General features: G+C 35.4%; 1 protein-coding gene across 1 annotated transcript in view; it reads left to right on the top strand.

Annotated features, from left to right (window-relative positions):
• LOC107753150 (GDNF family receptor alpha-2-like) overlaps nt 1-16,277 on the top strand; it is a 67,854-nt gene that overhangs the window by 12,521 nt on the left and 39,056 nt on the right. Inside the window, exon 3 of the mRNA XM_016569272.1 lies at nt 11,237-11,323. Coding sequence (XP_016424758.1) covers nt 11,237-11,323 — 87 coding nt within the window. The remainder of the gene's footprint in view (nt 1-11,236; nt 11,324-16,277) is intronic.

Raw genomic sequence — 16,277 nt, 5'->3', positions numbered from 1 at the left:
TAAAACTGCCAACCAGCCGGGTGGACCCACATCCACACACACACACACACACACACACACCCCACATTTTCCCTAGAAACATTTCAGTGCGTGTGTTTGTGTGTATACAGCGGAGAAGAAATACGATGACAGGCACAGCACTTGTATCTTCTTGTGAATCCCTTTTTAATGATTTCCATTACTGTAAGCGGAGATGCAGCAAGACAGTACTGTAAGATTGATGAGGCTCTAGGTGTAATGTTAAAACAGTCTGGGCGCTGTGCTGGGACTCTGAGCAGCTGGAGTGAAAATGCCAGGGCTTAGACTGGGGAAATACCTTATGACTGTACAGCACTGTGCATCCAAAATCAGCAGCCACTGCAAACCTACAGTCAAAGATAGAATGACATATTATATTCCCTGCTGAAAAGACCAGCTTAAACCAACATCATTATCCAGACTAGTTTATGCTGGTTAGCTCTTATTAAGTGCTGGTCCAGTTGGTGTTCATTATTAAAACTGGTCAATAAACTGTTCTACAGTTTGGAGTCGGTAAGATTTTCTTAATGTTTTAGAAAGAATTCTCTTATGCTCACCAAGGCCATGTTAAAAATACAGTAAAAACAGTAATAATGTGAAATGTTATTAGAATTTAAATTAACATTTTTTATTAAAATTTTTAAATTAATATTAGTTTTAATACTTAATATTAGTTTTAATATTTAAAATTAAAATGTAATTTATTCTTTAGATACAAAGCTGAAATTTCCGCATCATTACTCTAGTCTTCAGTGTTACATGATCCTTCAGAAATCAGTCTAAGATGCTGATTTGGTGCTCAAGAAACATTTTCTATTATTATGTTGTGCTGCTTCATATTTTTGTGGAAACTGTAGTACTATATATTTTTTGATGAGTAAAAAGTTTAAAAGAGCAGCCTTTAAATGTCTTTACTGTCAGTTTTGATCAATTTAATACATCCTTGCTAAATAAAACGCTAACTTCTTTCCCCCCCAAAAAAAGTTTTTTTATTTTTTTTAATATCCCATACCTTAGAACGGTAGTGGGGTAGTGTTTATATATATATATATATGACGTCATTATATTGGTCTTGACCAATTGCTGCATTTGTGATCATGGTTTCGAGTATCAATACATACGCTTGTTTCAATAAACACAGGAATGTGTCATTATCTCAGACATGTGTTATTCAATCCAGATACTATAATCAAAGCCTAATTATACAGAGATGAATTAGCACAATTATATGATCTGCAGTACGTCATATTATCCTTAATGTGTTACATAAAAAAGCAGCATACAAAGAACAGGCCCCTGGTCTTTTCAGCAGGGTGGACAGAGGCAGATCTCACACACTGTTTATGAACATTTATGCCGTTTGGAATAAAGCAGTTTTAAGGCAGCTGCAAAACACATGCTCGGTAATGTACACTAGTAGTGTATTTAATGACTGAGACAATTGGAAGAACTTTATCTGTCAAATCACCTATAGTTGTACATGACTGAATGAATAAAACAACAACAACAATGATATCCACCCATGCCCTCAACATAGAGATGAGATGGGAATGCTTCTTGTTTGCCACTTAAGATTTCCTATTTCAGTTATGCCTTTTGGCACTTTCCATTTCAGAGAATCTCCCTCCTGCTGTTCAATAGTCCCACTCATCTGGAATGATGTAGTTTGAGGAACAAATGCCACCACAACATGAGTGAACATGGTTGCCAGGCAAAAAGGACAAGCAGTCTTGCTGGGAGGAATATAGGCTCACAGGTAGAGGATTGTTTTAGCTCCATTAAACTGGAAATGGATGTGCTCTTAGAAAATGTAATGAAAGAAAAAGGCAATTATTCTGCAATATGCTGAGGGTTATTCTTCACCTCACTATGCAACTCCCATTTGAGCAAGCATGTTTCCTTTTTTCCCCCAAAAAAAAGAATGTGGAAAAAAATGAAAATGTTTAGAAAACAAACGAGAAATCAGCATATTAACATGCTGCTCTGAAAGACGCATTGAAACCCAACTGAATTATACCTGCTGGCCAAATGTAGATGTTAGTAGGTGGCCTAATTATGGTTTTGAATAGCTGAATTGTTTATGTTTTTCTCTTTTTTATTTATATGGCCCTATTACAAAAGTCTCAATCGCGAGGTAATGCTGTTGTGCTGTTTGTATTTTGGCAGGTAACAATGTTAAACACTAGCTGTCAATCATATCAAAGGTCTAAAAGTACTTGGTCTCACGATGCAACAACTGTTTTGAGTTTGTAAAAACAACAGCAAATGCAGCCAAATCCATTATTTACTCTTTCCAAAAGAACCATGTAAAATGGTACTTGTGTAAACACTACCTACAACGCTGTTGAAGTAAAACATTATTTATTAAAAACGCTGTTTTGACATTTGTGAGCCTAGGTTTTTTCCCCACTAATAACCGATTGAGTGCTTTCACAATATTATTCATTTTTAATTCACCATTGCATATAGAGTATGATTAAATATGCCCCAGAGTTGCATACTAATGAAATGAAAATACCATGAATAAATAAAGCATGTTAATCAAGATGGTCTTGATTTTCCCCACCCTCAATGTATATAATTGTGGTTAACTAAAACCAATAAATAAATAAACAAACAAACAAATAAATTTACTTGGGGAAAAAAAATCGTTAATTGAAACAAAATAAAATATCAAGCAAATTTAAACTTACTTAATTTCAGATATTTGCTTAGATAAGTTCATTTTCGTTTAGTTTAACTTGATGCACTAAATAACTAAAACTAAAATGAATAAAAAGTCAATGGGTTTTAGACTTTTGCCTCACTAAATTCCTAATTTGCTGCTTATTAATATTTAGAAAGCTAGTTGTTAAGTTTAGGCGTGGTGTAGGATTAGCCAAAACAAATTATATCACATGTTTAACTACTCAGAGCCAGCGGAAAATTCCAGAAATCTGGCCTAGGTGAGGCTGCTCTCGGCGGGTTCATGAGCTCTGAATGGCCGCTGACGCCCTGGAGCTCACATCTCCGAAAACGGCAAAGCAAATTTTCAAATAGGTGTTATCTTTATTAACAAACTGCATATTTGAAGTCTAAACAACTACATTATCACCTAAAAACCTCTTAAAACTACATTCCGTGACAAAAAAAAAATATATCGATCAAATTATACTGGATTTGGGTATCAACGGCATATTTGCCTATTGTAGCACGTCATTTTGAAAGAATTTTTCAGCATGAAACTAAGACCGGAAGAGAAAGGCATAAAAGCAGTGAGCATCTCAATTAGACTTTTGGGATTTTTTCTTTTTTCTGGTCTTGTTCTCATGATCAAATAGCTTCTTTTTCAGTGAGCTAAGAGGCTGCAATATAACAAAGAGTGAAAAATTTAAGGGGGTCTGAATACTTTCCGTACCCACTGTATCTCAGGTATATTCAGACTTGAGTTTGATTAATACCCCAGCTGTGAATGAATCGGGGTGGTGTAAAAAATGATCACTGGGACGAACAGGAGGAGCGGCCCGGTGAAATTAAATGAGCTCAAACATGTCAGCCGCACAGAGACTGATAATTGTCCTCACACTCTCACAAATCTCTCATTTGCCTCTGTTTGCTGTAAACAGAAAAGGGGACATTGGTGTGAGATTCCAATTTAATCCTCATCTCTCTGGAAGAATGTAAAGGCCCTGGTATTGTTGAGGTAATTCATAAATCTATAATTTATTATTGAATATGATGCAGTTCCATCCTTAATGAGGTTTAGCTAATCAGAGGTAATGCATATACATTTTCGATACAAATGGAAACAGTGGTATAATTTTGAAATCAGTTTGATGAATACACTTTTGAAGTACTTATACACAATAATTAGTGTGACATTTAAATATATATAGTTTTTTTCATGTACAACAAAACTCTCAAAACATTAAAAACCTGCTTATTTTACAAGACAATGCCTGCTATTGATTGCTTTTTGTTTATAAATGTAATCTTGTTTGGTCACTTTAATAAAAAATTATATATTAAGGGTTTAAAGGAACACATTTCTGATTTTGGAACGGGAGCCTTACTGAAGGCTCTGTGAAGACATTTGGGTTAGGAAGACAAAAAAGATTGGGAAACACTATGCAATCCTTTGAAAAGATACCGCAATACCTTACTCATTGTGAAGTATAAGTCTTATTCATGACTGCTTGTCTCATGAGGCAATACACGATATGGTTTTGAACTATTGGGTATGAATCAATCACAAAAATAGTTTAAAAGTATTTTCACCTGTGTTTATTGATGCAGTTCTTTAGTGTCACTCTGCACTGTGTGTTGCAGTAGAAATGTTGCGGCTCCACTATTCCTCAAGAACTCTCTGATCTTTACCTCCTAATTACCATCTTGATTTCTCTAGAGGAGTCTTGGCTGAAGTGCCTAAATGCTCTTGATAAACAGAGGTTTGCTTCTTTAATTAATGTACAGATTTTATGTGACACACAATAGGCATTAATGCAGCTATGATAGTGGTTCTTTCAGTCGTCTCACAGGACTTTTCTGACATTTGTATTAATATAAGCTTACAAGTTCCTTACAAGTGCAATTTAGAGAAAATTCTCCCTTGTCTCATATGCTTAGTGCTCAGCTCAGTGGTTCTTAACTGGTTTTGCTTCAGATTTTACCTATAATCTGTATAGTGATAAGTCGGGAAAATTTGATGGCCTCCAGTATATTTTGCTGTATGAATATTTGAATATGCAATACACCAAAATAAAGATCAGAGCCTCTACTTTTAAACAAAAAAATCTGTTTTATTCTTGCTTAAAGCATAATTTTTTTTATCAACACTTGAATATAGGTAGGTTTCGTAAAAATGCATAATTTTGAGCAAAAAGGTGAGAAAATCGAATTTTTATCAAAAACTATATCTGGAAAATATTCAGTACGATTATCAAAGCATAAATCCAGTAAATCGCTTCCATCAACACCTCCAAAGCTTGCACAGACATAGACCACTTCCTGGATCAACATTTCACTCTGTAAAATTATGCAGTTTTCATTTATATGCTGTCTATTGCTGATGATCGTATTATTTTTCATAGGCATCTGTTTACATAAGAGATCGCTCATTTCTCCGTCCTGGTCACATGTGATGATTTATAAGCTTGTTTCCCCATGGGGACCTCAATTTAGGTCCTCACAGTGACACGGGTCCCCATGAGTCAGTGTGCATTCAGGTTGAGGTCCCCACTGGGATAAACAAACATACACACACACACAGTCTGGTCAGCTATCCTTGTGGGGACTCTCCATAGGCGTAATGGTTTTTCTACTGTACAGACCGTATATTCTATTGCCCTACACCAACCCTACCCCTAAACTTACCCCTCAGAGGAAACTTTCTGCATTTTTAGATTTTCAAAAAACTTCTGTATGTATGATTTATAAGCTTTTGTACCCGTGGGGATCACAATTTAGGTCCCCACCGTGACACGAGTTCCCATGAGTCTGTGTGTAGTCAGGTTTAAGTCCCCACCAGGATATATAAACCAGTACACACACACACACACACAAAGGTTATGTAAATTCAGGAACTTTGTAAGTATCCCAACAGGATGTCTCTAAAATAAACTATTGGACATTGTGGATTGAATCTCAGTCTGTTTCTGTATCCTGTGTCAGTTTTGGAACTGGATCAAAGGTCTTGTTTAGTCAAGCTGATATTGAATGTCTTGGCTGATGTTTTAGAGACATTAGTGCTTGCTTTGCTTGAATTACTTGTTTCCTGCTGACCTAATGGAGTATTAACAGGATAGCCGGGGCTTATTAGACACAGTTTGTGTTCCTAACATCAATGTTGTGAACAAAGGCGGTGGTGACAGCACTGAAGAGAAATGTGTCGCTTAAGGACAACTGTTGGAGTGTTAACTACATTCTTATGCCAATGAAGTTGAGAAAAAGAAATGGATTACAGCTAAACATACAAGGTTGTACCAAGAAAATCTGTTGTTTTAGTATCAACTCATTACCGTATTTGTATGAAAAGGGTCTACAGAGTCTAATGGTGTGGCATTATTTGAAAACGTTGTCAGGAGATGTCGTAGAGGTCACACATGTTTTGAATGTCTAAGGATAATGGTGCGGCTCCTCATTCTCTGGTCCTTCACAAACAATTATACAAAAGCAATTATCCAGCATGCATCAGTGAAGCGTAACAAACTGTGATTTAGCTGCAGATTGGGAGCTCTGCTGCTATCATCATTTTGTTCTGTGCTAAAAATTTCACTCTGTATTTTTACGACTAACTACACAGGCGAAGTCCTCTTTCAACAGAGCAGCCGATCCATCAAAGTGGTTGCTCCCTGAGCAGGAGAGATTTCATATATGAATCTTCATCACCTCAGAACTTGAGCTCTTTTTTAATGGTTTACATATCTTGAAGCAAGGAATGACAAAACAGCACAGGGAACCCAAAGCACAGGATGAGCCTCACCTGTATCATGTAAAATCCATGTTTAGATGCAGTTTGTTTTGTACTAAATCGCTCTCTCCATTAAATACAGAGTTTTGACCAGAAAACAATTGCAAGGACCAACTGATTAAAAGTGACAGTGCAGACTTTTACAGACAGCAATCTAGAATGATTTCTAAAGGATCATGTGACCATGAAGAATGGAGTAATGGCTGCTGAAAATTCAGTTTTGCAACACAAGAATAAAGTACATTTTAAAATATATTAAAATAGAATCATTTAAATATATTAAAATAATATTTCACAATATTTCAGTACGGAAGCTTGTGTCAGTCACAGAATAACAATAAATAAATAAATTAAAATAAATAAACAGGTAATTGCTCTGTCTATCTATCTATCTATCTATCTATCTATCTATCTATTTATCAATCTATCTATCTATCCCATGGCAGAAACACGCTTCTATAGTTTTTACTGTGTTTCTAATAAAAAAAAATGCAGCCTTGAGCATAAGAGACTTCTTTCAAAAATATTTTTGATGGTAGTGTACAGTATAAACTGTCAATCTCTAAAATGACCGATAAAGCACTTTTGTGTGTGTGTGTGTGTGTGTGTGTGTGTGTGTGTGTGTCAGATCGTGTTAATGAATTCAACAGTTCAACTTTTGGTTTCTTTGAATAAATAAAGTCATATGTAGGTTTGAACTGTCACAAGAGTGAGTAGATGAAAGAATTTTCATTTCTGGGAGAACTATTTCCAAAAGGCAGATCCTTATCCGCTGATCTGTTGAAAGAGGACTTATCACCTTAATATTTGAAGTGAAGATTCAGCTGTAGGCTTCTGCTGCTGTATAGTTGGTCATAGAAATACAGAGAGAAGAAAGGTTTTGGTTCCAGAGTGAAAAGCTGCTGACAGACATGTTCACATGTCTCTGACACAGAATACGCATCTCAATTTTGTCAAGTCTCACATCCTTTTGATTAAAAAAAATAAATAAATAATAAAAAAATTTAAAAAGTTTTGCAGTAAAATTATTACATGAAATGATTGATTGATTGATTGATTGATTAAGATTTCCTTATTAACTCATACTTATCTAAAAGGAACTTACAAGTCCAAGTTTTTACTTAAAATGTCATAGTTTATTTGCTATCAACTAAAACTCAAGTATCAACTAAAAGGCTCTGAATGGCCTTTAGGTAAGTTTTCTTTCTGTAAATGTATACTCATTAGGACATTTTGTTTTCCCAAAAGATAGTATAACCAAATAATTTTTTTCTTTACAGTAAATTATTCAAGTAGTTTATGACATATTGGCATTACTAATATTTAACATCATTAAATTATTCTATATGTTTAGAATGTTTGATGTTTTGAAATGTAAACAAATAGACAAGCAGGCTATATGCTTGTTGTGTGCTGTTCTTGTCTGATCATCCATGTCTTTAAACTTACTGTAAGCACAGAAAACAGCTGCTCAATATGTTGAAGACTACATATCCTCACTAGAAAAAAAATGAGACTGCATAGGAGACACTTTTTATCCAAATAGTGGTGTGATATTCAGAGAAAACCACTGCTATATTTGCCCCATTCGCTCTTTTACGACCGCTCATTGTAAAACTTGCAGTGTTGAATAAGAAATCCAAAAATCCATTGTGGAATTCATGTTAAGACTCCTGCCAAGATTTCCCGCGTGCAGCTGTGGAAGCCGAGAGCAGTTTGGCATCTCTCACCTGACGCTACAGTGAGACGCAGAGTGTTCTCTAGTAGAAAACCTTCAGACAACGTTTGCCTGTTCAGCTGTCACCTTGGCACTCCTGAGCTGGGCTTACTGACAAAAAAGAGACAGACACATAACAGAGACAAAGAGACAGAGCACAAGAAAGAGTGAGAGGGAGAAAGACACGAGGGGAAAAACAGAGACAGACTCCCTGTGGACTCAGGTAATAGGCTGTCTCTTCAAATGACCATCAGAGTTCACTTCACATTGCGATGATTGCAGGTGAAGGATCGGCAAAGGGAGAGCGAGTGAAAGATGGAGCTCTTATTTAGATTGAAATGTCACTCTGGAAAGGACATATGCTAATTTATATGTTCTGAGCATTTAGTAAGTGCTATTTAAAACAGCTTCACACTGTGCATTGTGTTGTCAAAGTTCAAACACAACTATTCAGTCACAACAAAGAGGACAAAATAAGAGTCCCAGAGGAAAAGCTGATCGCCAGGAGGTTGCTTTGTCACAGCACAGAATATATAATGGAGTTCTCATTTAACACTGCAGTATCAACTTCTGCGATGCTTCTCGTAAAATTACTAAGGGAGAAATAGAAATAGACACAAATGAGACCATTGCTGACATGCTGTAAGAGTAATGGGATATGAAATGAATGTGGAAAGCATCTCAGATCCTTTATTTTTTTATGAGAAATGTTTGAGTTCATGTTAAGTCTGACTTTTGGTTAAAGACTTGAAGTTTTCTTCAGAAATTCTAGACACATTTTTATATCAATTATTTACTATACTAATGTTTTTAATTTCTGAATTAATATTCATTTTTTTAAATCTTTTATTACAATAATGATTAATATGTGGTTACATAACATGACATTTTTAGAGTCATTAAATTGAAAAAGATCTTGACGTTTTATTTGTCATTGACCCTTTAATTTTTCACATTTTCAGTTCATCTGCAGTATCTTTCTCATGCCTTTAAATTAATAACTGGAATGACAAATTTGAATAGGTTTCAAATGTTATTAAATGTATAACTAACTGCTTTTGCTTTTTGACTTAACTGTACCAGACATTTTATACTGTGGTCTGTTCATTTTAGTTAGGGTAATTCATGCCATGCTGTCTGTCTGTCTAACTGTCCTTGACACTCGGTCAGCAGGTGGAGTGATGTTTAATATGCACTGTTCCATGTTAGTGATCTAATGTGAGTTAGGGACTGTCTGAAGACATATGCCATCTTCCATCGCTACATGTGCACACGCATGTCCACGCATTGGCCATCCGCCTCAGAAACCGCTGTGTGACTGTGGAGCTCACGGTATGATAAAATTAGACTGACACAGATTAAATACTCCAGTGATCCACATTCCCCAACAGAAAAGAGGACCCGAGTGCTCCCCGCCACTATGCAGGTGTATGAATCACATGGAATTATTGTGAATTTTAAATTCTGGATTAAAACTGCCGAGAGAGACCGTCAGAAGGGAGTACTGCAGGCAGAGGCTGGCTAATTTTTAATTTTGACAAGCACAAGCTTCACACACTCAAGGCTGAGAGTTTTCTCTGTCTTCCCAACTCAGTTCAAGAGGCACAAAGCTTCATTTGACAACTAGTATCCACAGAATGTTCAGTAAAACAGAAAAGTTCAACTGCATTCGGTTCAGTTTAATATGCAGTTTACACCGTTTTTGAGACGCTGTTCTTTTTATGACAAACAGCAGCCATGAAATCACTTTTACATAATTCCCTCACCAGATATATGGTATAGTCAACCTTGTGAAAAAAAATAAAAAAAAATAAATAAGTACACTTAATTGTACTGAAAGTGCACTTTTATAGTGTACAGTACTTCAAATCTAAAGTATATATATAAAAAAAACTGAATTTGCAGAAAATATAATATGAATTAAATAGAAGGACATTTCAGTACACGTAAAATACAATATATATTTGAATGACATAAGTGTTAATATAAATATGAAGTGTAAATAAAAACTAAATTAAAGTATATTCTAGTTCACCATAAATGTTCAACAGCACATTCAGCAGTACACTTTGGGCATATTTCAAAGACTAGAGAAATCATTTTGAAATTACTTAAAAAGATATACTTAAGTCCTACTGAAGTGGGTCAAAAAAGTTCAACTAATTGCATTTAATATAAATTTAAACTAATACATTTTTATTTAATTGTAATTAACATTTACATACATTAATTTCACTTTTGTATCTATGTAAAATGTACTTCTTTTTCACAAGGGAAGTTTTATGACTGTAAAACAGCATGCAACAAACTTGTATTAGTTCTACATACTTGTATTTGGACAGTTTGCAGCATGTATTGTGCACAGTTTGCAGGTTTTTTTTTTTTTTTTTTTGCATGGAAGTCCATGGTGGGTCCTATTTCACATACTTTTGCACTATTGTATACCATTTGCATTATTGTACAGTACTTCATTATTGTACTTTCTTCAATGGGGGGAAAAGTGTGAAATGCTGGACAGCAGCTTTTCCTAAGTAGTGTAGCTAAAGCTAACAGCAAAACATGAGGTGCATTTGAAACGTTTTCCTTCCAATGGAAAAGGGCAAATGCTTTTGTGTAATAAAACATTAAGTTCTCCATTTGGTACGACACTATCCTCTAAAATTAATAATCTCTAAGTACATAGTATGTAACCCACAATGCAATGCACTCTACTTGACCTTCCATTTCCAATGTGATGAATGAAAGCAATACTAACTGAGAATGTAACATTGTTTTTGGCTCATTATTTTTTTAAACAAAATTGGATTAAAATGCAAAACTCTCCCAGATGATAATTGGGTGCCAATCACTGCACTAAACATACGACATAATGAGATCATGTTACAACAATGTAACATACAAATGCCATGTGCTATTTGAAATGTTTATTGTTGTATAATGTATATTGTTTTACACACTATTTTACACTCTATTTTTTCAACACCAAAAAAAGTATGTACAATGCTAAACATGATTTTAATAGCCTTATGTTGTTGTTTGTTTGTTTGTTTTAGGTGAGGACTTTTATGAGCCATCTCCTTACGAACCCATGACGCCTCACCGACATTCAGATGCATTTCGCCTGGCATCAATCATCTCAGGTAAACATCAATATTTTCATTACAATTTATTTTTGTATTATATATACATTCTTGCAATGCACTGCTCTGTTTGTTGTTGATATTGGCTTCTTTTTCATTGCCATCTCTTATGAAACTAAGAAAATCCATCACTAAATGAATTATTATTATGTTCCAAACAATGTACAAGGAGAAATGTGACCCTGGACCACAAAACCAGTCTTAAGTCGCTTGGGTATGTTTTTAGCAATAGCCAAAAAAACATTGTATGGGTCAAAATTATCAATTTTTCTTTTATTCCAATAATCATTAGGGTATTAAGTAAAGATCATGTTCCATGAAGATATTTTGTAAATTTCCTACCATAAATATATCAAAACTTAATGTTTGATTAGTAATATGCATTTAAGAACTTCATTTGGACAACTTTAAAGGCGATTTTCTCAGTATTTTGATTTTTTTTTTTTTTGCACCCTCAGATTCCAGATTTTTTAATCGTTGTATCTCGGCCAAATATTGTCCTATCCTAACAAACGGAGATAATGAAGATAAATTAGTCTTTTTCCTTTCTAGGAAAAAGAAACAGGAGCAAGTGATTATTCCAGTGAAATAAAAACCACTCTAGGCATTTTTCACCTTGGCATGAGTTACGTTTAATGTTTAATTCACTGACAGCAGTCATTACAGACAGTAGAGTGCAGAAATATCGCCTCCAATACATTATCAGAGCCTCACAGAGCCTGGAACAACCAGAATAACTCATTTTTATTCAGAATTGGGTGGGGGGCAGTAAATGACGAATCTCATGTGCACTACAGAAAATAGTGGATTGAACATGGTTGTCAGATCCATCTTCTTGCCAATTTGTTACATAATACCATTTTTGTGTCTTGAAAGGCCTGCTGTGAGTAGCAGCTGAGGTTTGGAGTTTGCATATTTTCCTTCTTCCTTTATACAAAATAAAAACATCACAGCTGGGAAATGTGGACACACAACCAGCTTCCATTAGCCGATGGTGTAAATATTAGGGGATCGTGTAATTCCACAAAGGAGTGAGTTAAGTAGCATTTAATGTCTCTGTTGCATAATTGTATGCACAGGTGCATCTCAATAAATTAGAATGTCGTGGAAAAGTTAATTTATTTCAGTAATTCAACTCAAATTGTGAAACTCGTGTATTAAATACATTCAATGCACACGGACTGAAGTAGTTTAAGTCTTTGGTGCCATGTCGTGGAGATGCTGTGTTTCGTTGTGAAAGCAAAGCTACTTTTTTTGGTCTTCCAAAAGAGGACGATATCTGCTTCGTCATGCCTGGAGCTGATCCGTGCTGGTTGCTGAGGAAATACATCAACTTCGCGCTGTGGATCTCCGGATCGGCTTTCACCGTGGACGAAGCGGAGTCCAGCCCGGGGTCGTCACATGTGGTTGCCGCAAGCCCGCCGGCCACTCCTTCATCGAATCCGTCGGCCGTGCCGTTCTCAAGCCCGCCCACCGCCGCTCACTCAAGCCTTGCCACTGATGATTCAAATGCGAGTTTTGAGCAGTGTAGAGTAGCGCTTGTTTGTCATTTCCCCAATCACAAATGCAGACATGGTTTTATGTCTACGTGGCGTGATGCAACGCAACGCGTAAAAAGACAGTATAAGTCATTATAATCCGTAATTATGTCCCCACTGGATGCAACAAATGCCTCGTTTATAATGGGTTTTAATGTTTTTGTCTCATCGCTCAGGCCGGGAGACGGCATAACAGTATGGTAAGAGGCGTAGGATTTCCGTCACACTGTTGAGGTATTCGGCCAATCACAATGCACTGGATAGCTGGCCAATCACAGCACACCTCGCTTTTCAGACCGATGAGCTTTGTAAAAATCGACGCGTTTCAGAAAGGCGGGGCATAGAGGAGAAACAATAATGTACAGTATGTGGAAAATAATGTGTTTTTTTAACCTTAATCCGCATAAACACATTTCATTACACCAAATACACAAAAATAATGTTCTTTTTAGCGACATCATATGACCCCTTTAAAAGATACAATCTAAGATTGTAATAAAAAAGTCAAAATTGCAAGATATAAAGTTTATATTATTTATAGTCACAATTATATGGAACAAATTCACAATTGTGAAATATAGTCATGCTGAGATTTTACACATTAGTTTGTTAAAAATCACATTCTGAGTTACAAGGTCAAATTAAAACAAAAAACAAAATCACAATTGCAAGATAAATAAATGATATTGTGATTTAAAAAGTCACAAGTACGAAAAAATTTATACACAAATATAAAGTCACATTAAGATATAAAGTCCCAATTAGTAGAACTGAAGTTGCAATTATTTATTTATTTAATAGGCAGAATCGGGCTCCCATAAAAACTTGCTACTAAATTACTACTAAACGATTCAGATCAAAGGACTAATTTTCAGCTGTATGTCCCATAATGCTTTGCATAAAACACCCCTGTAAACATTCCCCTCACAAGGGTCAGTAGTTCAGGATCTCAGAGCGCCTCTTCATGTTGTGGTTCACACTCTGTTCAATTTGATAAATATCTGGCCAGGGTGAAAAATATTTGTCTGCCTGAAATATGACACAGCCTTTTATGACATGACATAAGACTCTCTTCATGGGTCATTTCAGGTGGCGATGAAGACTCTGTTAACAGGAGAATCTTCTCTCCTTCTTGTTCACTTTCTTTTTCATTTCTTTTGACAAATCCCTCAAGCCTGGCTAGCCGAAACACTTTCCGACAGAATAAGCCACTAGAAAAAGAAAAGCTGATAAATAGAAGACTAGAAAAAGTAGAATATAAATTAGATGAACCCTTTCAGGCACAGTGGTCTGTGAGAAATCGCCCATTATTTTTTCACCTTTCAATTTGCTTTAGAGTTTAAAGTAGTAATCTTTCCATTTTGTGAAATTGTGTTTCTCTACAAAGTTGGGTGCACACAGTCTCTTGGAGCTTCTGAAGAAAAACAAAACTAAACTAGTTAAACTATTTCTGTAAGTGTTAATGATGTAAACAGGCTGCACAATCAGAATTAATGAAGACAATGATAGAATATTGCAATATTTATTAGAGAAATAAGGTGGTTTTGCATAACAGCCACTGTGGATATACAGGAAATACCAAATCATATGACAAAATGTTGATAAGCATTCTGTGTTTGATCAAAATGAGCATTTTACATAGTCAAACCATTCTGATCTGTATGCCAAACACATCTGAAAGTGCACAAAAATACAGCAAATGTAGTGCTTTGGACTAAGAAACCACCTCAAAAAAGGTGCCAGCATAATCAAATCCAACAACATGGATGTTAGTTTGACGGTTTGCTACCCATTCAATCACATAAAATTGAATGTTTGAAAGAAATTCAGTGACTGTGTCTGAAAGGGTAGTTGCAAAATAGCAGAAAGAAGATTACTGTGGCATGAGAGCATAATCTCTGCAGGTTCAGAATAACATAGTCATGCAGTTTTATATACTGATAGTGGCTTCTAAATTTACACTAGCTCCTGATCAAATCTTCTGTGCCAATAAAACAGCATTCGGACTGACAGTTTGAGCGATGGCGGTCTCTTTCATAACCATTCCTTGCATTTAGTATCTCCGTGCTGTATTTATTCGCTGCTCTGTGCTATAATGGAGGTCCACTCTTATAGTCACTGCCAACCATTACTGTCACAACAGGCCGAAGAAGAAGGTAATAATAGTGCGAGTAATAAAAGCAAGACTTTATGAGCTTTCTGCTCATAATCAGAACATGCAGTGCCTAAGTGCACACATGCACACAAATACACCCATATATGTGTGCAAAGGGAACTGGGGCAATATACATGAGAGAGATGATGATTTTATGATGATCCACTTTACTTTATGCACAATGGAAAATGTAAACAAGAAATGTAAATATTGCTATTTGTCATTAAAGTTGTATTGAGATTAGATAACTTGTGCAATTTACATGTTAAATTACCTTATAATGTTACATGTTAAATTACACCTTACAATATTCGGGATTAACTTTGTCCGTATTGCCCCAAGCATTTTTCTATTCTGAGTTCAGCATTGGAAATGATTGGGTGTATTTGCCAGGCTAAGTCTTTTGGGGAGATAAAGCGATAGCTACATGCAGCGATGCTCTGAGAGAGCATGCAGAGCCAATGGTAGCACTGAGTTCCTCACACCTGACAGTGAAAGCTTTCTAGAGATTTCTGGCTGAAATTAGCAAAGACAACTGCAAAGTCTATATGTTCAGTTTCTTTAGCTCAAACATGCATGTACGTACGTGTAAATCTTCATTTTAAATCAGGGTTATTTAAAAAAAATAAAAATATTGATTACTCAACTTACAAAATGTTGATTTTGTTCAATTCTGTTTAACCCCCCATATTACTAGTTATGGGACAACTTTTATATATTGATTTAATATCACCAGTGACAAATTTTCGTTAAAAATTCTGTGTTTAAATTACCTAAAATACATATGATCAGATTATAATCAAATTATAAATAACATTAAATAATTTTGCTTTAAAAATTATTTCACACAAATATTGAACATGTATTTTTAATTGTAATGATATTTTACATTATTACTGTATATTTGATCTAATAAATATAACCTTGGTAAGCATAAGAGAATTCTGTCAAAATATATTATAAGTATCATGTTAAATCAAATGAAAAATGGTGTGTCTGATTGGTCCAGACGCTACAATAGCATAAATTTCTCATGACTGAAAAGTCAATGTTTGACACTGTCACGGTCACTCGGGGAGGAAGGAATGAGGAGACGCAAGAGAACACTTCAACTAGGATTTAATTCAAATGAACAAATGATAACACACACAGGAACTCTGGGATGACATTTAACAGCCGACGCTAGACACAGGGAAACACAGGGCTTAAGTAGACAAGGAAACTAATGAGGGAACACCTGGAAACAATGAACATGACGACA

Source organism: Sinocyclocheilus rhinocerous, unplaced genomic scaffold (assembly GCF_001515625.1).
Source record: "Sinocyclocheilus rhinocerous isolate Xijiao unplaced genomic scaffold, SAMN03320098_v1.1 scaffold20, whole genome shotgun sequence".
NCBI classification, from domain to species: domain Eukaryota; kingdom Metazoa; phylum Chordata; class Actinopteri; order Cypriniformes; family Cyprinidae; genus Sinocyclocheilus; species Sinocyclocheilus rhinocerous.
This window is presented reverse-complemented; position numbering and strand designations above follow the sequence as displayed.